Source organism: Ornithodoros turicata, chromosome 3 (genome assembly GCF_037126465.1).
Source record: "Ornithodoros turicata isolate Travis chromosome 3, ASM3712646v1, whole genome shotgun sequence".
Classification (NCBI taxonomy): domain Eukaryota; kingdom Metazoa; phylum Arthropoda; class Arachnida; order Ixodida; family Argasidae; genus Ornithodoros; species Ornithodoros turicata.
This window is the reverse complement of record NC_088203.1, coordinates 106,437,450-106,463,033: the sequence shown is the minus strand read 5'-3', so window position 1 is coordinate 106,463,033 and position 25,584 is coordinate 106,437,450. Positions and strand designations below refer to the sequence as shown.

General features: G+C 45.1%; 3 protein-coding genes across 3 annotated transcripts; 2 read left to right on the top strand and 1 right to left on the bottom strand.

Annotated features, from left to right (window-relative positions):
• Window positions 1-4,459: 4,459 nt before the first annotated feature.
• Window positions 4,460-9,018, top strand: LOC135389129 (chitinase-3-like protein 2). Its single transcript, XM_064619135.1, has 4 exons — window positions 4,460-4,964; window positions 5,871-6,185; window positions 7,431-7,810; window positions 8,577-9,018. The coding sequence occupies exons 1-4, from the start codon at window positions 4,483-4,485 to the stop codon at window positions 8,921-8,923; spliced, it is 1,524 nt and encodes a 507-aa protein (XP_064475205.1). The 5' UTR covers window positions 4,460-4,482; the 3' UTR covers window positions 8,924-9,018.
• LOC135389130 (uncharacterized) lies at window positions 8,514-11,140 on the bottom strand. The gene is made up of 2 exons (XM_064619137.1): window positions 10,918-11,140; window positions 8,514-10,837 (listed from the first exon to the last, which is right to left on the bottom strand). Exons 1-2 carry the CDS (start codon window positions 10,918-10,920, stop codon window positions 9,869-9,871), a joined length of 972 nt encoding a protein of 323 aa, XP_064475207.1. The 5' UTR covers window positions 10,921-11,140; the 3' UTR covers window positions 8,514-9,868.
• Window positions 11,141-16,035: 4,895 nt separating this feature from the next.
• Window positions 16,036-25,510, top strand: LOC135389128 (methyltransferase-like protein 25B). The gene is made up of 13 exons (XM_064619134.1): window positions 16,036-16,184; window positions 17,560-17,672; window positions 17,734-17,858; window positions 18,158-18,276; window positions 19,264-19,428; window positions 19,804-19,941; window positions 21,448-21,489; window positions 23,273-23,400; window positions 23,467-23,499; window positions 23,560-23,693; window positions 24,518-24,647; window positions 25,114-25,301; window positions 25,360-25,510. Exons 1-13 carry the CDS (start codon window positions 16,074-16,076, stop codon window positions 25,437-25,439), a joined length of 1,506 nt encoding a protein of 501 aa, XP_064475204.1. The 5' UTR covers window positions 16,036-16,073; the 3' UTR covers window positions 25,440-25,510.
• The last annotated feature ends 74 nt before the right edge of the window (window positions 25,511-25,584 follow it).

Below are 25,584 nucleotides of genomic sequence, written 5' to 3'. Positions count from 1 at the left end.
CTTTCAACACTTCGACCTTCGTTTTTCTGCATCCTTCCGCGGCGGGACCCATTGTCCGGTGTCCTACTGAGGAGTCTTCTCTGTTTCATAAATGCATCCATCCTGAAATGATTCTTAGAAGGACTTTGGTTCATTGGAAGATACATGAAAAACAGACAAGTGCAATCATACTGATAGAACCTAACCCTCTGGCTGACTGGCTTAGCACAATAACAGAACATCAAGCATCACAATTTTTCTTTCAACACTTCAACCTTCGTTGTTCTGCATCCTTCCGGGGCGGGTGCCATTGTCCGGTGTCCTACTGAGGAGTCTTCTCTGTTTCATAAATGCATCCATCCTGAAATGATTCTTAGAAGATCTTTGGTTCATTGGAAGATACATGAAAAACAGACAAGTGCAATCATACTGATAGAACCTAACCCTCTGGCTGACTGGCTTAGCACAATAACAGAACATCAAGCATCATAATTTTTCTGTCAACACTTCGACCTTCGTTTTTCTGCATCCTTCCGGGGCGGACCCATTGTCCGGTGTCCTACTGAGGAGTCTTCTCTGTTTCATCAATGCATCCATCCTGAAATGATTCTTAGAAGGACTTTGGTTCATTGGAAGATACATGAAAAGCAGACAAGTGCAATCATACTGATAGAACCTAACCCTCTGGCTGACTGGCTTAGCACAATAAAAGAACATCAAGCATCATAATTTTTCTTTCAACACTTCGACCTTCGTTTTTCTGCATCCTTCCGGGGCGGGACCCATTGTCCGGTGTCCTACTGAGGAGTCTTCTCTGTTTCATAAATGCATCCATCCTGAAATGATTCTTAGAAGGACTTTGGTTCATTGGAAGATACATGAAAAGCAGACAAGTGCAATCATACTGATAGAACCTAACCCTCTGGCTGACTGGCTTAGCACAATAAAAGAACATCAAGCATCACAATTTTTCTTTCAACACTTCGACCTTCGTTTTTCTGCATCCTTCCGGGGCGGGACCCATTGTCCGGTGTCCTACTGAGGAGTCTTCTCTGTTTCATAAATGCATCCATCCTGAAATAATTCTTAGAACGACATTGGTTCATTGGAAGATACATGAAAAACAGACAAGTGCAATCATACTGATAGAACCTAACCCTCTGGCTGACTGGCTTAGCACAATAACAGAACATCAAGCATCATAATTTTTCTGTCAACACTTCGACCTTCGTTTTTCTGCATCCTTCCGGGGCGGGACCCATTGTCCGGTGTCCTACTGAGGAGTCTTCTCTGTTTCATAAATGCATACATCCTGAAATGATTCTTAGAAGGACTTTGGTTCATTGGAAGATACATGAAGAACAGACAAGTGCAATCATACTGATAGAACCTAACCCTCTGGCTGACTGGCTTTGCACAATAAAAGAACATCAAGCATCACAATTTTTCTTTCAACACTTCGACCTTCGTTTTTCTGCATCCTTCCGCGGCGGGACCCATTGTCCGGTGTCCTACTGAGGAGTCTTCTCTGTTTCATAAATGCATCCATCCTGAAATAATTCTTAGAACGACATTGGTTCATTGGAAGATACATGAAAAACAGACAAGTGCAATCATACTGATAGAACCTAACCCTCTGGCTGACTGGCTTAGCACAATAAAAGAACATCAAGCATCATAATTTTTCTTTCAACACTTCGACCTTCGTTTTTCTGCATCCTTCCGGGGCGGGACCCATTGTCCGGTGTCCTACTGAGGAGTCTTCTCTGTTTCATAAATGCATCCATCCTGAAATGATTCTTAGAAGGACTTTGGTTCATTGGAAGATACATGAAAAACAGACAAGTGCAATCATACTGATAGAACCTAACCCTCTGGCTGACTGGCTTAGCACAATAACAGAACATCAAGCATCATAATTTTTCTGTCAACACTTCGACCTTCGTTTTTCTGCATCCTTCCGGGGCGGGACCCATTGTCCGGTGTCCTACTGAGGAGTCTTCTCTGTTTCATCAATGCATCCATCCTGAAATGATTCTTAGAAGGACTTTGGTTCATTGGAAGATACATGAAAAGCAGACAAGTGCAATCATACTGATAGAACCTAACCCTCTGGCTGACTGACTTAGCACAATAAAAGAACAAGCATCATAATTTTTTTTTCAACAGTTCGACCTTCGTTTTTCTGCATCCTTCCGGGGCGGGACCCATTGTCCGGTGTCCTACTGAGGAGTCTTCTCTGTTTCGTAAATGCATACATCCTGAAATGATTCTTAGAAGGACTTTGGTTCATTGGAAGATACATGAAAAACAGACAAGTGCAATCATACTGATAGAACCTAATCCTCTGGCTGACTGGCTTGGCACAATAACAGAACATCAAGCATCATAATTTTTTGTCAACACTTCAAGCTTCGTTGTTCTGCATGCTTCCGCGGCAGGACCCATTGTCCGAGGTCTAACTGCGGTGTCTTTTCTTTTACATAAATAAAAGTGCAATCATAACAGGACATGAAAGCACCACTTTTTTTTCAACTCAACCATCATTATTCTGCTTCCTTCTGGCGGCCCGGTGTCACACTGAGGTGTCTTCTCCGTTATATAAATACACCTATCCTGCAACGATTCGCAGCGGGTCAGTCGGTTGAATATAGGATAGACAAAAACGGACAAGCACAACTACAATTATAAACCTAAACTGAATGACTTTACACAATGACCACGCAAAGTATCACAATTCTCGTTTCCGCACCTTCGTCTTGTAGTTAATGCAAGGCGACTTCTCCTTAGGTGGAATCGTTCTTCTAGGTGGAAGTCCTTGTCTGTGCTCAACGAATGTATCGAATGAGTATTTCCTTGATCGAGTTTCCTGGGTACGAGTTTACGATGATATCATTCTTTCGGTGTCCTTCCTGCGATGAGTAACGGTTCTGTCAAGTCCAGATCGAACGGATTAATCGGCCCTCGAGTACGTACATGGGCACAAACGCTTATTTCTACCCCAGAATCGTTGAATTCAGGCTATCGTGGAATGGAAACTACAAACTAGCAGCTAGCAAAATACAACACTGAAACGTTTTGTTTGGGTTATTTGTGTGACATAGAGTTCCCACGCTGTACCGGTGATCGATCACTTTTCTGTCCCCATTAGGTGCGGGCCCAATCAAGTCCCCTAACAGTGGTGCTCGTACGTCGTCTACCCTCTGACGGGTGCTGCTGATTGGACGGAAGACATGCTGAGTTTCGACTACACACACACAGGATGACGCATCCCAACCTCTATGAAGACCTGGTGCTCCTCAAGTAGACCCGAGGCACTGCATTAAAATTATTTTGTGCGTTGGACAGATGACCTCCAGCAGTCAACTCTTCAGCTATGCGTCGCAGTCCATGTACAGCACCATATGATTCTACAGCACTATGGTGGGCTGGACACTGGGCAGTGCGTTCGATGGTTTGCTCATACACAAGTGAGTACACTTGCAGCGCGAAGTACTTGCTGAGTCTTATAATACCAAAGCGAAAAGGTTGCAGGGGTCTTCGTGCTATTTCCTGGTACCTTTTAGTATGAGTTCACATCTGAACGATGTACACATAATATAATGGATGCATCCTAAAGATCTCATGTTGAGTTTCCCGTTAGCGGTGTCCAGCGAGTGTGGAGGGCTGGAAATATAGAGAAAAAAAAGGCGTGATAATCATAAAATAACGGAGACAACAGATGTTGTGTAGATTTGTGAAGCTGTACGGTACTTTTACAATTCATAATAGGCGAACTTCCGAAATGAGATATCGAAAAAACTGCGAAACGAGTTCCAGAAAAATGCGTGGCCTTTCACGTGCGTCTGCCTTTGTTCACGAGCACTGAAGTAGGTATTTTTTGAATCGGTTATCGATTTTAAAGTAGCAACCAACCAACAGCCAATTTTTAATCCTTTTTGAAGTAGGTACAGTAATTTGAGTAGATATACGCGTAAGGTGTATCAGCCTACTGTTGGCGACATGCTGCACGTGCCGCAGGGTAGGACTCCGGACAATTTCGACCACCTGTTGTTTTTATAACGTGAGCTCTGAAGTCAGCTTAAAGGGAAACTACTGTGCCATTTTATTCCTCGTTCATCACCGATAATGACGCCGAAAATCCGACACGGGTTAATGGACTCGTTTCTGCGCAATTTAGTGTAACGCGTGACAAGAGCAGACGACGGATGTCGAGAGCATTCCGGAATTCCCTCTCTGCAAGCGTCACTTGAGCAAGGCCAATCAGTGGTGAAAGGGCTCTTCCTTGTCAGCCTCACAGAGGTGGACAACGTCACAACTGACGCCCTGGAGAATGTGCGTCCTGGGTCTACTTCTAAGGGAACTGTGCTGATATATGTCAGAAAGCGTCCTGGGTCTACTTCTAAGGGAACTGTGCTGATATATGTCAGAAAGCGTCTGAGGAAAACCCAGGAAAAATCCCAGACAACTCAGTCGGTACCTCCCAGGGAACTGTGCCGACATATGGCTAACAGCACGCTAACCACACTGAGCCCTGGCCAATCTCCCTTTGTGGATCAAGGCCAATGGACGAGGAGGAAGAAGAAGGAGGGGCAGGAGTTGCGCACATCGTCATCGGCAAACCGCACAGTCGGTTCGAATCAAAAGAGGCTCGCGCGCGGCTTCCGAAGCATATCGAAGATGGAGAACGAAGAGACAACCTTAGTGGGTATCCGGGGCAGCAACCAAGCCGTGGATGTGGGCGACCCGTTCATCAACAGCGCCTTGGTGCACACCGCCAGTGCCTGCCTCATTTTCTTCGTTGTGTTCATCTTCGTCCTTCCAGGCATCCTGCTCACCACCATGCGCAAGGAGACCTTCGTGGAGACCGACAACCGCCCGTCTGTCCGCGTAGCCAAAGAAGTCGCCGAGCAAAAGGGTCGCGATCGCCCAATTATCGTGTGTCTCATCAACAGGACGAGTTACGACAGAGAACCCCCTATGAGGTAGGCAGTCTTGATCCACAAGGACAGTTGTGTTGCGTTAAAAGCCGTAGGAAAGAGGGACGTACGAGAGACATGCCGAAAACAAGGCGCACTTCCTCAATGTTTTCGGTACGTTCTCGTCGTGCGACGCCTCTGGTGCTCGCAGGCAGTTACTCGCGTACATAAGCTAACACATATCATGGATATAGTACTATGTCAAGTGGCAAAGTGGACGTTATGAATGTAGTTCCGTAGACGGGCTTATGGCTTTTTTAAACAAACGGAAGTAGACATCAAATAACAGATGACTTTACCAGAAACATGAGAAAATCACGGGTGAAATGAAACAGAAATCAATGTCGTACAACGTACCAAACATAGAAAAATTAAATGTTATCGCTCGTTTCTTCAAGGCAATCCGCCATCTTGGTTGAGGACCTTCTGACCTAACCCGAGGCACAGTCTCGACTCCCGCACCGCCTAGTGCGTGCCTGGGGGGCGCCCCCCCCCCCCCAATCTGTGGAACCTAAACTTGACTAACCCCACTAAGGTGAGGTGATTTAGCCAATTTCAACGACCCTCCTCGCAAGATGGCAAGTTTCGAATCCGTTAGGCTTAGCATTCCCGTGTTTTTCCTGCGCTAGAAGTGCATCAGATGGGGTTGTTGAAATGCATATAAAAAAACTTCTAGATCACACATTCTTGTAATTATTGTTCTTTTTATATTCGCTATATAGTCTTCTCTCACTTCAGTACATTATTTCGTTTTTGAACACTCCGGCTGATCAAAAAAAGCCATAAGCCCGTCTACCGAACTACACCCGACGTTATTATGCATGGTGACGGGAACGGAAACGTCATTTATCTATTTGTGTGGCTTATTAGTTCCCACGATGTACCGGTGACCATTTTTTCTGTCCCCACTAGGTACGAGCCCAATCAAGTCCCCTTACAGTGGTGCTCGTACGTCGTCTACCCTCTGACGGGTGCTGCTGATTGGACGGAAGACATGCTCAGTTTCGACTACACACACAAGATGACGCATCCCAACCTCTATAAAGACCTGGTGCTCCTCAAGAAGACCAGGCCCAGCGTTAAAATTCTTTTGTCTGTTGGAGAGATGACCTCCAGCAGTCAACTCTTCAGCTATGCGTCGCAGTCCATGTACAGCACCATACGCTTCTGCAGCGCTGTAGTGCGTTGGACACTAGGCAATGGTTTCGATGGTTTGCTCATACACAAGTGAGTACACCTGCAGCGTAACTATATTGTGAGAGGATGAATGGGGAGTTTAATCGCCAGGGGCAATGTCGAGTCTGATGCACGTACTGCCGGGGGCACGGTTAGCTAAAATCGTTTGTCAGTACTTCGCCGTCCCATATTACCTCGGATGCACTTGAAAATGTTGTGCCAATATTTGAAGGTGGACCAGGTGCGGCACGCGTTTATTACTCCAAAGAAAAAGTCTCGCAGCACCTCGAGATTTGAGATGCGATAAACCACGGATAAACCAGCTGATTTTAGACAACCGTGTCCCCTACAGTACATGTCAAGTCTTAGAACTGCAAGGCGAAAGGTCGCAGGCGTCTTCGTGTTATTGTGTAGCACACATCAGAATGATGCACATATAATCGATGGATGCAGCTTAAAAGATATGTTGCATTTCCCAAGCGTGGTATTTAGAGTATGTATTCAAGGAACAGAATCCTCGGAACAAGGATATCACATATGTCGTTTCTGACCGTAACAGTCATTACCCGAATTCACTACCACACGATCATTTCATTTCGTTACTGAAATTGAGAGATGCGGTATCCGTTATAGGGAGTTTCGGTGAATTGTTTTTAAGCAAACTGTTTGCGAACGGTTCTGCCACTGCCAAACCAGGGGGAAATGATGGGAATTGATGTTCTGAGGCTGGAACACATAGAAAGGACAAATACATACAAAGCCTCAAGTGTCTATAAGAAATTAATGAGAAAGAAGGAAGTCACTGAAAAGGTTAGCCAGCTGGGTTCGAGTCCTATAGCTGGCTAGCCCTTTCAGTGACTTCCTTCTTTCTCATGAATTTCTTTCTCAGAGTAATATGTTCCGACTAACTGCCCCTTCTCATTGGTCCTCCGCAATACCGTTCGCGAACCGTTTGGGCGAAAACTCTTGACTAAACCTCCCTACTACTTACCGTTCCGTTCACCGTACCGGTTCAACTTCCCAACTACTGAAGATGACCCCAATGCCTTACCCTTGATCAGTTAACGCAACATATCTACGTGCCGAATACTTAATACCCAACATGTTGCCTAGCCAACACGTTGTCTACATGATGACGCCTTTTGAAAGCGGAGTCTTAACGCGAATGACTGTTTGAAAATGTGGTATGCCCTACGCGCACGGCAATAACATAGTGCGCGCAGACCCAGAACTGTACTATCTATTATCTCGGTTATTGCTCGCTGTACTATCACCTCTAAGCCTAATATTTCTTAGTTTATTCCCGTCCGAACCCGATGCCAACACACACAAGATAGTTATCCTTCTCCAAAAGCTGTGGGTGAACTTCGAGCGACGCGGGCTCACACTTGCCGTCGTCTTTGAACCCGACTCTGATGTTTTCAAGCATGAAATGGTTGGCGGAAGGCTAGCGTCGTACCTGGATCTGGCCATCGTAGTTTCCCACGGCTTTCGAAGTGAGCTCGTGGCGGACTTCTCAAGTCCCATGCACCGTGCTCCTTCCAACCAGACTTTCAGCTTCCGTTCTGCCATCGCTAAAGCGTTGCAGAGCGGCGTACCCCGTCATAAACTCGTCGCCACCGTGTCCTTTGACGGCAACACGTACACGCTAGAAGACTCGGCAAACCACGATCCAGGTGAGCCTGCTATCCTAATAAAACAGCATTTTCCTACTGAATTTTGCGCCTTATAGCGGGATATTTTTCCCCCGCAAAAGCAGCTGCTTCGCTAAGGCGGACTCATTTCTTAAAGTCTATGGGAATTTTTTGTTCGCAGGGTCCTCGTAAACCTCGCAAAATCTCCACACGAAACAAGTACAGGCGTGTTCTGCACGCGTTTATCTAGGGAATGACACGTTTTTGAAGCGCTGACGCGATCCACTGATTTTTGGCGAATTAAAGTTTCTCAAATTTTCAATACATGGGAGTCTATCGGAGATGCAACAAAATCGCTTCACATTTGGGCCAAAATGATGTCATTCCCTAGAGTAGCGGTCTGGGAGTTGATTGCAGTCAACAATTTCGACAAGCTTGCTGCGGTTTTCCAGATCCCTGCGAATGAAAATAATGGCTTTATCGTTTGCTAGCACGTTCTGCACGCTGGCGCCTATTATATTACTTCATTAGAGCGCTAGAGAAAAGCAAAACGAAGAAAACAATTTTGGGACGGTGCAGCCAACACTCTCCGGAAGCGAATGTTGACTAGATCGCACGAGTCCGCCTTAAACTGTTTTCTGAAACCTTCAGAGGCAAAAAGCAGAAACCGTCCGTTATTGATCGAACGGATGATGTCTCGTTGCAACGAAGCAGCAGCTACAAGAGTAACACCACCACAACGACGTAGAGTAACAATTTGAATTTGTATTTGAAGATGGGTGGATAATGAGCGAGCTTTTCTGTGCAGGAGCATTCGTTCAAGCCGGAAGGAGCCTGGGATCTCCTGGACGCTACACGAAAACGTCGGGAATGCTGTCCTACTTTGAGATCTGTCAGATGTTGATGAAGGGCAACTTAAGCCACTCTTGGGATATCCTCGCTGGCTGTCCTTACGCTTATGCCGACGACCAGTGGGTTGGGTACGAAGACGAAGAAAGTCTGGCACTCAAGGCGAACCATGTGCTCAACGAGTCCTTAGCCGGTGTCGTCGTCTGGGATGTAACGAGTGACGATTACTTGGGTCACTGCGGTGACCCACACGTGTTGATCAAGACGCTGTACCAACAGTTTAACAAAAACATGTCTATCGTCTAGGTAGAGCGAAACATTGTAAATAGTATCGCTGACGACGACTTTTATGAGATATGTTATCTTTGTTATCTTTCGCAAATCAAACTGATGCTGTAGTACGTGTGGAGTGCTGTCAGTGGGCTATTAGCCGAGTCACCGCTGAACATATCCGTACTTCATCTGTTCAACATAAGTACTCGCTGGGCTATGGGTGGTCCGGTGCAAGCAGTGCATCTTGGCCTCCGATAATAATGCTTTCATATAAGTTGCTTATAGCCATTACCTTCGCGGCGATGTAAATGCCCAACAACGTTCATCGACACCATTAAATGACGCACAGCCATTAGTTCCAAGACATGCAAGAACCAAACTGCTACTGACGACTTGAAAGGGTACACGTCAGTGGTTCCCAAGCGACGCTTCATGTTGACAATTACGACTGTAAATATTGACAGTATATTAACCTAGAAGCACGAGTAAATAAGCCACAAGGGGCCGGTTGGTACTTGCCTGAGAAACGTACGACGACGGAGTTTTTGGTGCCTGTTTTTCCTCGCTACGTTTCTCAATATACCAGGTGGAGAGATTTTTATCTGTCCCGAGGCTATAGAACAATGAATTTCGTTTTTCAGTTGAATTCTCCGGCCAAGTGCTGCCGCAGAAAGTATACAACTACGAGAGGACTAGTTGCCTAAAATTCATTAACGCTGGGAACTTTGGGCAAAAGCGAGATAAAACGGGAGACAATTCGGTATTTTTGAAAATTCATCACTGAATTGCGGTATATGCAAATGAGCCGGCAAGGTCGCGGTCAAAAACTAAATTCACGTTGCTCAAATTGCCTTATGTATAAAATCTGTCGTGATTAAAAGAAAATGCCCTCTAAACATTAGTAATTACACTGCATTACATCCAAATAGTGACTGCTTCACCTCGAAACTTCGCTGAACATTGCCAATGGATTTCATATCATCGTATCCTTTCTAAGCAGACCAGAATTGAATCATCGAGGACAAATCCGGCCAACATTCGCCCCGTCGTAAAACAAGACCCACCCACACCGCTGTTTTCAGTCATCAGGGGTCGCTCGAAACACTCTGGAAAAGGACTGTCCTCGGGATGCACTGATTTCACCGAGCTCTTGGACGAGCTCTTCGGATGGACAAGGGCCAGCGTAAAAGGCGTCTTAAAAGGCCATTCCAAAGCATCATCGTTCCGACTTGGACACAGACATAGATGAATGGCCACAGCTAGATCAGTCAGACGCTTACTGAATGTTACGCGAAGTCGTACATTATAACCTGCGAACGTGAAGCAGTCACTGTTGATTCTCACGCTTCCCGAATCAATGGCATTTTCGACGTAGTGGCTGACGTTGTCGACTGACCAGAAGAATTTGTCGCTGGTCAATCCTAGCACGTTGGTGCACGTCTTCTTTATCCATTGCTGATGTCTGATGAAGCCCGGAAATTGTTCTAGCACAGCCTTAACGTCTTGTAGTGCTGCAGAGGACGAGAGAGCGTGTTCATCTTGCTTCACGCGTACCAGGCCAAGTTCCCTGACTTGGTTGGACACGGAATGTTCGAGCCCCCTTAAGCCGTCCTTGGTCTTTGCGATTAGGTTGTTCAAGGTTTCTTGTAGGTAAGCTTGAGATTCCATCAGCTTCTCTAGCGTGCCTTCCTCTCGTTTACTTTTCTCAACGTTACGTTGGCGGCACGTTTGATCGATATGATGAAAAATGTCACGGTGAAAGACCAAATCATCGCACCGGGGGCACAAGATCTGGTGAAACTTGCACTGCCCCTGAAAATGGTTCGAGGCATCTGAAAGCGTTCCCGTGAAATCACAGCCGTTCTTCTGATTCCAACATCTAACTTGCAGGGCCAGAATACTGGACAGTTGATGCTCCGTCTTACGAAAATGAAGATGGTGTGCACGCTGCGAAATATTTGAAGAAACGTAGCATGAACTACAGAGGGCATTCAGTGGCACACTTTGACGTTCAAGAGTGACGTTACCATTGCCTTGTTCAGAGTCCAGCAGGTACATCTCTTTCGTCAAAACACTACACAGGCTACAAGGAAGGATCCCCAATTCGATGATTTCCGTGGCTCTCCAATTGACCTCGTTCGTGAAGTCCGCAAAGTATGTGACTCTTCCAGTGGTCATCTTGAATACAAAGCGGTGACAGCACAGCCCTGTACCGCGTATTGTGCCCATATCGACGAAGGACCAAGTCCAAACTGATACCGTGTTTGTCTACCTCCATGTCATGCGTATCCATGGACGAATGCCGATAAGCACGTGGTTTGGTCATAAGAGCTGGGTTCAACCATGCCTACTTTCAAGTACTTACTCTGTTTATAGTAGTGGCCGTGCCTTACGTTGCTATCGAATATGAGTTAAGTGGTCTGAAAAGCCCGCGACAAATTTTAAGTGCCGAATTGTCTAATATAGTAGATCGTTTGCAATCCAATGCATCTGTTACGTCCTCATTCTTGCATCTTTAAAAGCTTTTCACGATGCCCACAAAATGAAATGGTACAAATTGAAAAATGAAGTTCGCGTAGTTGCGATTTAATTACGTACGGCCAGGGTGTCGAACCGAGCTGAAACCGCAAACCGGAAAGAAAAAAAAAATGCTGTGTTGGATAAGCTGAAATTGAACGAAAATCTTCATTTTCTTTTTCGTTCCGGAGCAAAGCAGAACAATAATCTGATAGGCTTCCGGTTCAAGTGGAAAGTTATGACATCTGGAACCCGAAACCGGCCTTACTTCAAACCGGACTTAGATTCACACGCTGTCAGTGCGCGTAGCCGTTCGGTGTTTTATTTATTTATTTTTATTTATTCAATACTGCTGACAGTCGTTGCAGGAATGGGATACTTAACGATGAGCAGACGTTGCACAAACAAAAGCAAGGAACAACTGTGGTCCAAGGTAACGCCAGTTTAGCAGACAATACTAAACAGTATACTAACGTTGTGAACAAGAACAGAAAACTATTGCGTTATAAGATTAGTACAGTAGATCCGCGTACTACACTCAAACAAGCACATGAAGAGCGCGTCAGCAATATTCCAGTATTGGTGCATTGGTAACACAGTGCAAAGCATTCTGCTCGTCCATACTTCATAATTGAGGGCTGAATGTCTGAGAAGAGAGAATGTCCGAATACATTTGTCCGACACAGTGGGACGGAGCTGTCAACGCGGAATTTATTTATTTATTGCGATATACCCAAGGGCCTGGAGGCATGACGTGGGTGAACATGATAGAACAAACAAACAGTAACAAATACGCAACAGTTTCAGTAAGGATTAGACACAGTAATTTCACGGGTAACAAACAAAACACCAACAAAGTACAAAAAAAAACGAGACAACAACAAAAAATAAGGTAATTTACCATTGATAATCTGGTACAAATATACTTATGGTCGTGCTTATGATGCGATTCGAGGGCATCAATATGAGCCAGAGCAGGGTGAAACGGAGCCCGCGCGGCGATACTTGTCAAATATGAAGCAAAGAGACAGTCTCTGAATACGTTCAAGTTGCGTGAATGGGTCCCAAACGGAGCTGGCGTGTTCAAGAATGGGGCGTACAACTGTAAGCAGTTTGGTTTGGAACGTTGCCTGCCTCAGATTACGTAGATTACGCTTGATGTACCAAAGCTTATTACGAGCTTCCCGCGTGATCTCGTTTCTGTGGGTGTTCCAGCTGAGGTTCGAGGAAATATATACCCGGAAAGTCCTTGTATGTGGTAACCCCTGGTAAAGTTAAGATAGGGATGTGATTGGGATAATTGTTTCAGAGTTGTCGGTTTTGTTTTACCGATCTTAAGATGGACTACGACCAACAAGCCGCACATAACCACATACTATCATAGCATCTATGCCAAGTTTCCAGGTGGTGCTCCTCCAAACCATTTCTTCAATCTGTCTTAAAATCTCGGATCGAATAAACAATAAATAAACGCAAACACATCACTTCTTTTAGACTTTCACTTCCTTTTTTTCTTTGTGTGTATATGTCTGCTTCTTTTTTCTTTTTTTACACATGTTTTTTTTAATAAAAAAACTATTAGAGATGCATAAATTTCGTTTTTCACAGGTGGTTACACGGCCATTGCGGACATCCGGTAAGGCAGTGTATGCAACTACTGGGCGACTAATTAGTTCATTAACTGCCTTATTCATTAGATGTTTTCTGGGAAATGCGAGATCATAACGTTGAGATGCAGCCAAAAGACACGGACAGCATCTTCACATTATGATCCAACACCAACTTCCCCGTCCTGCACCACTTTTGAAATGCGAGATGGCTGATGAATAGACCACACGCCGCGCCTCGTCACACCAATATATCACGTGATTGGGAAAGGGTGGATTGTTCGTTGTCAAAACAAACGCAGGTTGGTGCTGCCGTCGTATAACCAGTGTAACTTCGTTTTCGTGTTTCGTGAGGTGTAGGTCGGGGAAGTATCTGCCTCGCACGGAAGTTTTTCCTTCTTATCTCCTTCGCGCAACGGCATCCATCATCGGAAACAACCATCAAAACAACGCTTAATCGGCGGCTGAATGACAACCTGCAAACGCACGCGGCTTTGTTTTGCAAAGACGGGTCGTGACATCTGGCGGACACACTTCGTCAAATAGGCACAAAAGGCGCAATACCTTGAAGAACACGAGAAAAACACAAAAAAAAATCTAACCGCTTAAAAAGGGGGGGGGGAATATGTTTATTAAGAAAAAAGAAAGGAAAGGTCAGCCAAGGTCAGCCGCTTAAAGGGCTACGCCTGGAACCTAGCAAGAAACTCATGCAACCTGTGGGTCGGACTGTTTGGAAGACGGTGGCGGTCCCAGGTGCTACACATGCGAATGATGTGTAAATGTAACGAACCACCAACGCTGAGGGCCCTGGGAGAGACACCAATATGAAATGGGAAGGTGGCCCCTTGGAAACAACTTTGCGACCGCTCAAGTAGCAGCGACTGGGGATATGGCCTGGTACCCGTTTAGGGAACGAGATGTCCGAGCAAAGTTGTCCTACCTCGGACGCATGACACCCCTACCAGACCAGAACTATGCCGAGAGGATCTACCGACATGTCAGATTCCGTGGCACAAGGACATACTGGAGAAGAATTTCTACCATTGACAGGTTATATAGATCATGCGCAACGCGGCAGCATGCACGGACTGAGAACTCGGACCATTAAAAAAGAGATATCGAACAAGGAACAACAACTCCAGCGTGAAGCAATGGCGAAGAAAAAAGTTTCGACACATGCGCAGCTCACAAGGAGGCTCCAGTCACGACGTACAAGGGCGACCGTGACAGCGCCCTACTCTTCCAGTCCAGGACGGACTCACTCCTTACACCAAGGAAGATCACGAACTTTTGGGGGAGGGCAGTCCGGAGTACCTCCTTTGTGTAAAAGAAGAGTACTTTGACCACATCCTGTACCGGTGCGAGAATTACTAAACGACCTCAAAACCAGAACAGAACTGAAAACATATTTGAAGGAAACAATGCCATTACCCTGTGTTTCAGCGACCCACCCCAAGACGTCACATCAAACTGTGCGAAAGATCAACCGGAGGCCTATACGAGCAGCTCCTTGTATTATTAATGTGGCGTGCAAGTCGGAAGAGAATTACACCTACCTCATCCTTATGGAATTCATACCACATGATTTGAATGGGAAATTCGGATTTGACATGAGACATCAGCCACAGGATGGCTGTAAGATATCTGCAGAACGTATGGTTTTATTGTCCCAACGGACGTCGCAAATAGACATCCAGAAGACATCCTAGTTATGTCAGTTTCCGACAAAGATATTCTGATCATTTCAGGACGTCCTCTGGACATCGATGGTTGTGTGGGTCCAACCGAAAACCTGCTTGAGTGTCTTCGAAGGACATAAATACTGACGGCGAGAAACGGCTACAGCGGACAGTATATGAAACTCCCACTTCATGTGGGAGACGATAAGAGACCTACCCTGAGGCTCTTAACGAAGAGAGCGCCCTGTCTCAAAAGGGCTAAGGAACAGGAACAAACCGTGCATTCACACGAGCGACATCCTCACGGAATATTCTAGTGGAAGAAAAAGTGAAAACACTGCTCACAGAGCCGAACTTCCGTCCCGTGTTATGTTGAGCATTCACACGGTGCGGAATAGCGCGAGTGGCGTATTGCGCATTTAGCAGACGACGTACACTTAGCAGACGACACCGTCAGCGTATTTTCCTGCCGTCTGCTGCGGAATATTGTGGCTGTGTAGCAGGATGTTCCCCACGGTTAGCAGTGTACGTGAAGACGCGACGTTGAGCGCTCGTGCTCACGTGACAGCAGAAAGCTATGACGTTTTTCGCATCTTCCGCTTCTGGGGAATGTCGCTCGTGTGAATACACGGTATATAACTAAATATAAGATGTGACGTCAAAATCCATCGTCCATCCCTTGAGATATAAATTCCAGAATGGTGCGTGCAAATGAGCCGCAACCACTATGCACCTTTCTAGCGCAGAAACGACAGGACCTTGGCTGAACGTTGGGCTGGTTGGGTCGAATCCAAGAGGGACAGGGTGTGAACTAAGACAAAAAAAGGAGACAACCACCAAAGACAAGTGTCTCTTGTGTATGTATTTTTCTCAGTCCGCACCATGTCCACCTTGTCCACATGTATGGGTGGTGGCGGTGAGAGCTAGGGCTCGCCGTTGTTGGCCTAACTAAGATGGGCAACGTCACGACTAACGCACTGGAGGAATGTGCGTCCTGGGCCAGCTTCTAAGGGGACTGTGCCGACATATGTCTGAAAGCCCTGACATGGCCACTCAACCACGCGAGCTGGATGTCTGGGTCGAAGAACGGTGGTGGAGGTGCTGGTGAAAGGGCTCGCCGACTGACGCCCTCCCTTCCCTTGGCTTTTTTGTTCTGGCTTTTTGCAACACCCCCATGAAATTTCTGGGATTGCCCAATAATTGCAACGTTCTCCAAAACCACCCCCTTTTAATGTTTTGTTTTGCCGTCTTTTTTATGTTCTGTTTTATGTGTTATCGAATTACTGATGTGCACCGAACTCTGTTGCCGTGACAGCCTGGTTCCTGGGCCCATTCGGAAGGAGAGCTGGACCAGACTTGGCAACACTGTCCACCCGTGCCATGCGTGGGTTGTTGCGTACTGCGAGTGATGCAAGTGACGTAGAGAAATATGCAACCCTTTTGGTGAAGTTTTTGTCAGAGTATCGCTGGTTGACGGACGCTTATGTGCTCGTGAGTGTTCCGCACGTAGTTTTTCAATATAAAAAATGACCCCTTAGTTCCGTTACCTATCAGAATAGAAAAAGGGAGCGGAGCGCTCGTACAGTGTAACGTGTACTATATAATGTAAGCATTACGTATTCCTTCCATCATGTAGCCACTCAGAACTACAAACCTCGAGGTAAAAAGATTCGCCTGCACAGCTATTAGTGGTTTGAACGGCAGCGCGTACAGTGCGCTGCATGTTTAGCGCTCTGGCAGCCGTCAAAGAGAATCTTCTTTATCTTGAAAGTTTTCGCAATCAAAATATTGCTGAAATTTGAAGACAGAAAAGTCTTACCGCTTGTGGTTTTTGCTCTTTTTGCACACAACGGTAGCAAAACTTTGCTGCTCGGTCTTCGCATAATGTCGTCTGCGAAAAGAGTTCGTCTGCGTACAAATGTTTACCAATAAATATTTTTCCTCGTAAATTATTCGTTGTAAACTTATTTTTTCTACTTTTCGTTATTTTTCACTATTAATTACTCTCATACAACTATGCATGCATATTTTTCGGTTATCAGTAGCAGCATGGGTTGCAGCTATGGGTGGAGATTATGTTCGTCTGCTAAACAAACCAGCACCGTGATAAATTGCAATAAAATGCTTATTTTCGAGAAATCCCGCAATAAACATGAAAAAAATTTAAAGTTATAATAAAGCAATACGAAAGGAAAATCAAAGGCCCATTCAAAAATATAGGCGAGGTTTACTCCTACTTACCTCTTGAAAAGCTTTCCAAACAAATCTGAATCAGCCTCTGTTTCCTATAGTGTGAAAAGGAATTTAGATAAGTTCCCCAAACCAATGTACAGCCCATTGTTACCAGAGGCTATTTGTATTTTATTGTAAATTAGGGCAGGTATTTAGAAAAAAGCTAAGGGGGCCTAATGATATCATGAGCCCAAACAAGTGTCACAGACTTGAACAACAATGGTTGACCATTTATTTTGCTTTTAACATCCAAGAAGCAAAACTGACACCCAATAAATTTTAATATATGTACTTAGAACACGATGCATACACGCAAGACACATTCACTCAACTTGCCAGAAATCTGTCCAAAGAAAATTTGAGTCACCATCATTTTCTTCTGAAAATATGTGCCACCCATGCACATATTTTACTAATTTTCACGGTGCTTTAAGTACTGTCGATGTCCACATATGCAGTCACGTAGAAGCCCATGGTAGAGGATCACTACACAAGGATCAATCTCCATGTTGCTTCTGTTCCTGAACAGTTAATCCTTTTTCTGTCTACGTTTTTCGAGATCATGTTCTGTGCTCATGTATGACACCAAACATGTACATGAAACTACCAATATGAAGCTGTACTATCTTTCTAGGACTACTTTGTGGAAAATCACTGGCAGAAGCTACCTTCATCTTGGCAAAACGTCCTGAAAGACATTGAACTTGATTATCTCTCCCAGTTGCTCGAAACTGCAAGCCATTTCAGGTGTGCTTTTGTTATTCTGCATTTTCAGATCGTATAGTTTGTAACACAGTGCTTTGTTTAGGCCACGAGCAATATGGCCCTTGTCTCTACTGTGCACCATAAGAGTTGCCAAACTTTCAGCTCTGACCAGGAAGCCAGTTTCATCACCAGATGAAATTCCAGAATTCTCTACCAAACATTGTGCAAGTAAGTGCTTTTATAGCCATTTCATCCACGTTCCATCGCCAAAGAAATGTGTTTGTACATTTTAAAAAAAGTATATGTGGCAAGGAATATCAAAGGCGGAATCTCCAATTGAATTCCAAACAATAGAGGGCTCTGGACCACAACGTAACACGAAAACAGAAGGCTTGTGGCAGGTGCACTCTAACCTAGGCAGTATAAATGAAATGAAACATAGAAACAGAGCATAACAATGTCTGAAACAGAACGGTTGTGACCTCTCATGGCTGAAGCACAGTATAATGGTTTCGTTTTTCTTTTAGGGCCACTACATGAAAGCAACGACAGGCTAGGCTCATTTGAGCCCAGCGAGAATTTGAGCCATGCCTTTCGAAAGCATGTAAAACCCAAGAAACAGCACGAGATATCAAGACTCGGAAAGGCAAGACGCACCTATTGGTCATGCCCAGTGGCGTAGCCACGGGGGGCTAGGGGGGCTAGGGGGGGGCTTGAGCCCCCCACACACACACACACCTGCCACGGACCGACCCACACAAATCGTGCAAATCAGAGAACATAATATATGTGGGGGGGGGGGGGGGGGGGGAACAATTTGACGATCGCGAAAGTTCTTGCAGTTCATGGCGTCTATCTAAGAAGCACTCTTGAATGGATTTCAAAGTATGAGCTTTTCAAAAATACTTCCAATCTCGTGACACCACCTCATTGGTCATGACAGCCTGTACATGTAATCGTACTGTGAACGTCTAAATCAACTATTTTCGTTCCTTTTTTTAATCCTCAGTTTGCAGTGTGCACAAGTATGTGTGTGTTGTCGACACAGGATCAGTGGGGGGGGGGGGGGAGTTTTCGTATCGAGCCCCCCCCCCCCCCCCCCCCCCCCCCACCTACCTTGGAGGTCTGGCTACACCACTGGTCATGCCCCTCTCTTCACATCACTCCTCTCTAATATGTCGCTATTTTCTGCATTGCACGATAATGTGTGTAGTAACCAACTTATGGAAAGCATGATGTCCTGCGCGCCTAAAGTTCTCAATATATAACAACGTATAAGCAATACATGCCAGCACGTGGACAAACTTAGAGCTACACGACCACGTATTACGCTCTCAGCCACAGGTGGCACTGCAGGATATGGTTTGAAGTGCCCCCAAACGCTGTGCAACAGGCCTATTGATGATGGAGAAGTGAATGGTTCTGAGCAGGTCATGCTCTACGAGAGTATCCCTTTCAGTTTGAATCGAATGGCCCTTGTGAGATGCATGCTCTTTGTTTTTCTGACAAAAGCGTTTGAACCTTCGCATTAAATGGTGCTAACTAATTACCTAACCTGCATCCTGAACTCCATTCTAGTAGTTTCTGACAACCCAGTTTGTCTTTCTCTTTATTTTATTTGTTATTTTTTCAGATTGTGCATCTGCTGTCATGCAAGTCAAACAGCAAGCACGTTTTAGACGTAGGGGCTGGCCATGGTCACCTGGCGAGACTGCTGGCTTTGGGCTACGGCCTCAAAGTTTCCACAGTCGATGTTGTAGGAAGCCATCAGAGTGCAGCTAACCGGTTTGATGATCAGGTATGGTTTTCCATGTCGCCTGCGACCGCCATTGTATCGCAACAGGCCGTTGAAATATTGAAATAACGCTGTCGTCAAAAGAGCCATACACCAGCGAGACTTGAACATGATGTTAATAGTGAACGTGGAAAGGATCAGTAGCTTTACCTTCAGTAAGCCTTACTGTATCGGTAGCCTGGAGGTTTTTCATGATTCACCCTGCATTTTGTCTCTTTGATAGTTGAACCTTTGCGCTCTGTTTTTTAGATATATTACATCCCCCCTCACCCCCTCTTTATCTGTTTTATTTTCTGTGGGCGTGCATTTTTTTTTTTTTTCGATTAGACGTTCTTTTTTGTCTGTGCATCAAAATGAAGGAGATCAATGAATTTTTAGGCAGCACTTCACGTACAAAAGGCAGACAGGCGTGTTGGAATCACGAGTCATCCTTCAACCAGCACCATTTCGGGAGAGCTACCGAAACATTTCACCCTGGAGCTCTCAAAGGCAACTACAAGGGCAGATTTAGAACAGGTAAAACTGTTTTTGTTTTTTTTGCCTTATGCCAGAGTCGCACTGGCTATCCAACTGCTCAAAATGTGTTTATCAACACGTATACAAGCATGCATAGCAGGTGTATAATGGCCGGTCACATTGACCGATAAAAAACATGTTTCACAGCAGAGTTTGCTCCATACCCTTGTTTGACTATACATGTGCACGGCTTTCGACATGCGTAGAACTCACAACCACCAGTAGCTGGTCACACTGGTTATACAGGGGCCACTTATACACTGACATCATTACTCGTCATCGACCCAGTAGCTATTCGGGGCTGGAGACGGCAGATAGAGCTTTGGAGCAGATTGCTATCGACACGTGTCATGTCGATTTGCTTTATTTCATCGCTGCTGTTTCTCTTTTTCTTTTTTCTTTTTATTCATTCCACAGTTCTAATATATTAGTTTCGGAAGACAAATCACTTTGATTCGAATTTGCAACATAGTATTCTATATTTGGTTCAGGATTTGTACAGAGTACACAATTATTCAAATGTGGTATTCAAGAAATCTTAATATTTACTTATACATTATTTCAGTCAGTCTAAACAGATACTGACCCACCACTCCAAGGTCAGAGGCAATTTTGCCAAAATTTTGCATCACATATCTTTTTCTCTAGTCCCAGTGCTTTACCTGTCAGAGGGAAGGCCTATCTCCCACCAAAGTGATGACATCTTACTCCATGTGCACAGGGAAAGAACTTGTCACGATGAAAACGAAACTGACTATAGTTGCATTTGCTGACCAAGAGCGAGGGAGGCTCCGCCTCCTGGATACGGCCAATAGGAGGACGCGGAGAGCAGGCACGTCCGAAGCCTCTGCTCTCACCTAAGAGATGGTGCAGCGTTACCGTTGTTTCGTGTGTCGCAAGGCTTCGGCCATGGCATGTATCAGGCAACACTATCGGAACTGCCCTTATCTTGGGTTGCATTTTTTGTTAATCTTTTTTCAGGACGCGAGAGGTGACAGTGTGCTCTTTCCCCCTCTCACATTGGGGGTGAAGGAAAGGCGGGTCTCCGAAGATGCGCAATGAACAAAATAAAGAAAAAAATTGTGTTCCTTCACGAATTTTTTGCGGACGATCTACCGGACGGATTTTTGTTCTGAAAACGGCTACGATATCGGGTCACCGAAAGGAACAGCTGTTCTCATTGGGACAGCTTTTATAAATAAAACCTTGATTAACGAGTTTTAGGTAATTAGTCATTTGACGGTTGAGCAACAGATGGCCAAGAACGTCCGCCAGCCCAGAGATGATAGAAGTGAAAACAGCGTGTCTATAGCCCTTGTAGTTTTTTTATGAAAAATGTGTATCGCCTAAAAAAGGACACCCCGTATATAGCTAGCGTGACTCCGGACTGAGTCCATTCCATCGTTTCAAAAACTGACGAACAAAGGAAACAAAATAGATGCACTGAAGTGAGAAACTTGATTCCTACAACTGTCACAGCTGCTCACTCATCTTTTTTCCCCTCAGTTTACCCGAAGTTCTTGGAGCCACAGAGGAGAAGATCATCCGGTACTTTCTTATTTCATTCTCATTCAAGCAGGTGGCCTGCCAAAAGACTTGGCCGTTATAAGATATATGGCTCGTGGGAGGGGGCATTGCTACAGTGAGAACAAGGACCCCGATAAAACCACGTACATTCGAAAGAGCTGATGGAGAAAATTTATACGTACAAACAAAAGCCTGAGTGTAGACATCCTGTGGTGTTGCCCTTGTAACTCTAGAATGAGGAGGGCAAGCTTTAAGGACCTTCTATATGTGAAAAAAGTACGTAATAGAATGACATGTGTAAAAGGCAATGCAGAATTACTCCGAACATGTTCCAAACATGTTCAAATGACAGCTTGCTCTCCAAGCATCAATTCAGAGATTTTCGATCCCTCAGGTATAGTGGACATCCTGATTTCCAGAATTGTTGCATCTCTTTTCTCAGACTTGAGCAGTATAATTTATTATTTGCATTATAACTCATTGAAATCTACAAGGTTCGAAATTCCTGCTCATACGCACTATGTCAGTGTTTCAATATGGAGGCATTCCTACGACCACGTCCTTGTTTTGCATGACCATGTCCTTGTACTGTTGGCGCCATTTTCACGTGACCTCGGCTGTATGAATGGTTTGCTTTGGTCACTCGTAAATTATCTGCATCTTGTTGCAGAGAACACATGAGGAACAGATATGGCTTCCAATCACCATCCTGCGAGCAGGGGCGGATCCAGGATTTTTCTGAGAAAAGAGGGGGGGGGGGGGGGGGGGGGGGTTCAGCCTTTGCCAGTGCTGCAGATACACGATCTAGGTCAATTAAACACTATGTGAAGACAGAAATTGGGGAGGGGGTCATGACATCCTGACCCCCTCTAGATCCGCCCCTGCCTGCGAGACATATTAAATTATGCTACGGATCCAACTTCCTGCATCAGTTAATTAGGTAACAGCTAGTCTTGCTGTATGCAGGTCACACAAATAGATCTCGATGGAAATTGGTGTTCTGAGGCTGCAACACCGAAGACACAAAGCCTCGAGTGCCTAAGTACGATGAACGAAGAAAGTAGGAAGTCACTGAAAAGGTTAGCCAGCTGTAGGACTCGAACCCATTGGAGAGGCGTGTTAGCTTAGCTTAATTGGTAGAGCCCTGGACCTGTAATCTAGAAGATGTGGGTTCGAGTCCTACAGCTGGCTAACCTTTTCAGTGACTTCCTACTTTCTTCACACAAATAGATATCTGTTTGAAATCTGTTTTTGCTCAGAGTGTTGGCAACACAATGGGTGAATATGTTTATGAAAAGTAACTCTTGCAGAAAGCACAATTCATACATGTGAACGTGGAAACCCTGTAAGATGGAATGCTGGACACCCAGACCAAAGTGACCAAGGCAGCCACTGCTCTTGCCCCCACCTTTTGATGTCCCTGTGCTCAGGCTTTTATTTGTATTCGTATATTATGAGTCCACGTTGTTGTTAGAATTTAGAAGTTAATGTTGAGCGTACCTGGGCTCTTGTAAACAGCCAGCGCTACAATAAAATAAAGTGGGAGTTTTCCGTGTGACGTTGAATTCGGATTGTCTTATCATAGCATCTGGACAAAATTCCTAAAAAATCTGGATTAAATTGTGCGGATCTAATCCCAAAAAATCCACCGGATAAAATCCATGCGGATTAAATCCAAACAACCCTGCTTTTCAGTGTTTGTCCGCAGCGCTTGCAATTAATTCTGACATATACCAACACGCTCAAAGCGTGGTTTTAACTAATAAAACTCTAGCTCCATCGTCATCTTCGGTTTCTCTTTCAGTTTGTACTCGTAGGATTGCATTCGTGCGGGGACCTCGGACCGTCTATACTTCGTCTCTTTGCACAGGTGCCAACATGCCGCGCAGTGGCACTAGTCGGATGCTGTTACATGAAGATGACAGACGATGGGTGAGGTTGCTGTGATTACTGTCAACTTTGAAAACTCAACTGTCTTTTTTTGTCTTTCTTTTCAAGGGGAAAACCACGAGTACGAGAGGCCATTAGAAAGTAAGAATTACGCCAGTTTTAAAATTTTTTTTTAGGATGCTAATGCGCACGTCTACCTAGGCCAGCGAAGCTCGTACAAACAGCGGTGAGGCCCTTGAGCAGGTTTGTCGTACAAGCATCCCCGGAGGGTCTGTCTTACGAAGCGAGAGAAGTGGCGTGTCACGCATTGGAAGCCTACATTAAAAAGCTCAGAGGTACCAACACAAGTTTGTTTCTCTGTGAGCCACCAAAATAGATTAAATATGAGAACAACTAAAGCAGAGATCTCTTGCAACACTTCATACCTACATTGTATATCAAACAGGTGTCTGTTGCATGTTATTATACTTGCATAGCTTGCTTCGGCTGCAGTGCCCTTCCCTGACCAAGCCTAGCCTAACGGATTTCTAATAAAGGCCTTGTGTTTTAAGGTTAAACCTAATAACCCCCCCCATTGGCATCATGGTTACTCGAGGTAATACCCAAAAAAACTTGAAAATTAAATTTGCAAAGCACCCATTCATCGGCCAATACAAACACTGGAGGGCACTAAGCAGTGCAGATTCAGCACGGTTCTTCCGCATCTTTGTTCACCTAAAATGCTAGAAGTCCTTGCCTTTACCTTCTACCCAAAACTCTGCTTTTCCACCCGATACCACCTCATTTTATCCTGCTCCTGAACTAAAACCCAATTTTTACCCCCCTCTGCCCCCAGATTTCTAAAAAACAGAAAACCGGAAAACACGAGGCCATATTTATAACGTGGTTTCAGTCCGATGATGTTCAAGAGAAGTAACAAACTGTAAAAAGAAGGACTGGCAAAAACCAGCACACAAATAAAGACGAGCCCATAGCCAAAGTCAAAACAACTGTGAGGCATGAATCTGGGGTCAGGGGAGGGTTCGGGCTGGCAAACGGGCTTACGCAGTGCCCCCAATTGTCCTCTCTCGTTCACCGAAAGTCACGCTGTTGATGCACGCATATTATGTATTAAAGAATTATGTCTTTACGTTCACGTACCAACACGTAATTCTTTTAGACGACCCATCGTCACTGAAAATTCACTGCTACAGAGCACTACTGGAAAAAGTCATCGTGAAGCGTTACCCGGACTACAGGCACGTACCATTAGGGGGAGTGAAACATGCTGCCAACATGACCTTCTCAGAGTAAGTTCACCTGGCATCCACCACTGACAACAGTGTTTCGTGCCATATATAATCCGTGCAAAATACGCGCTTTCTATCCGTGCATCCGCAGGCATGTGTGGGCAGTGATAAGTAGGGACGACATTACAGCGAGGCATTCGCTTGAATTCTTTTTAATGTGTGTCTGTCATCCATTTTGTTCCCTGCACTGAGTGTCTTATCAATCGGAAAACGATTAAAGAAAAAAGAGACGTGGCAAAAAATTGGATAGCTGACGAAAGCACCGTCCTGACTGAGGCCCAACCCAAACCCACACCCACGAGCCGAGTCGAGCTCCAGTTTCTCAGTTTCACGGTCACTGCTTGGAAACAGGGGTCACCTACGCCTCGTAAGAGTGACAGCAAGGACACTGGCCGAGAGTGCAAAAATTTGAAAAGGAGCAAAACCTGCGGGAATGCTTACCTGTGCTTCTTTTTCTTCCTTTCAGGTATGCGGAGAAGGCCCTGGAGAAATTTCCTCTACAAGTTTGTGACATTCAAGTGGATAACCCTGTCCTAGAAGAAGCTATGAAAGATTGGAAGAAGGTCATCACTTTTTACTCTTTGCGTCTGTTGCTGGCTCCTGCGATTGAATCTCTCATCCTCACCGATAGGATGCTTTACTTGTGGGAACAAGGTCAGACTCTTGACCCCCTTTTGTTCTACACCTGCTTATAAATTTTTTGTGTATCCAGGTATATCGAGCTGTCTGGTGCCACTCTTCGACCCGAGCCTTTCCCCAAGAAACCACGTACTTCTGGCTATTAAGCAATGACGATGGAAATTTATAGGAATTATGTCAGATTTTCACCATTCCACGTAATAAATATCATTTTATGAAAGTGAGCTAGTGTCTTGATGTAACTATTCAAGTATCGTGTTCTCTGCGCGTGTCGTCTTCCTCTGACTCAAGGAAATGT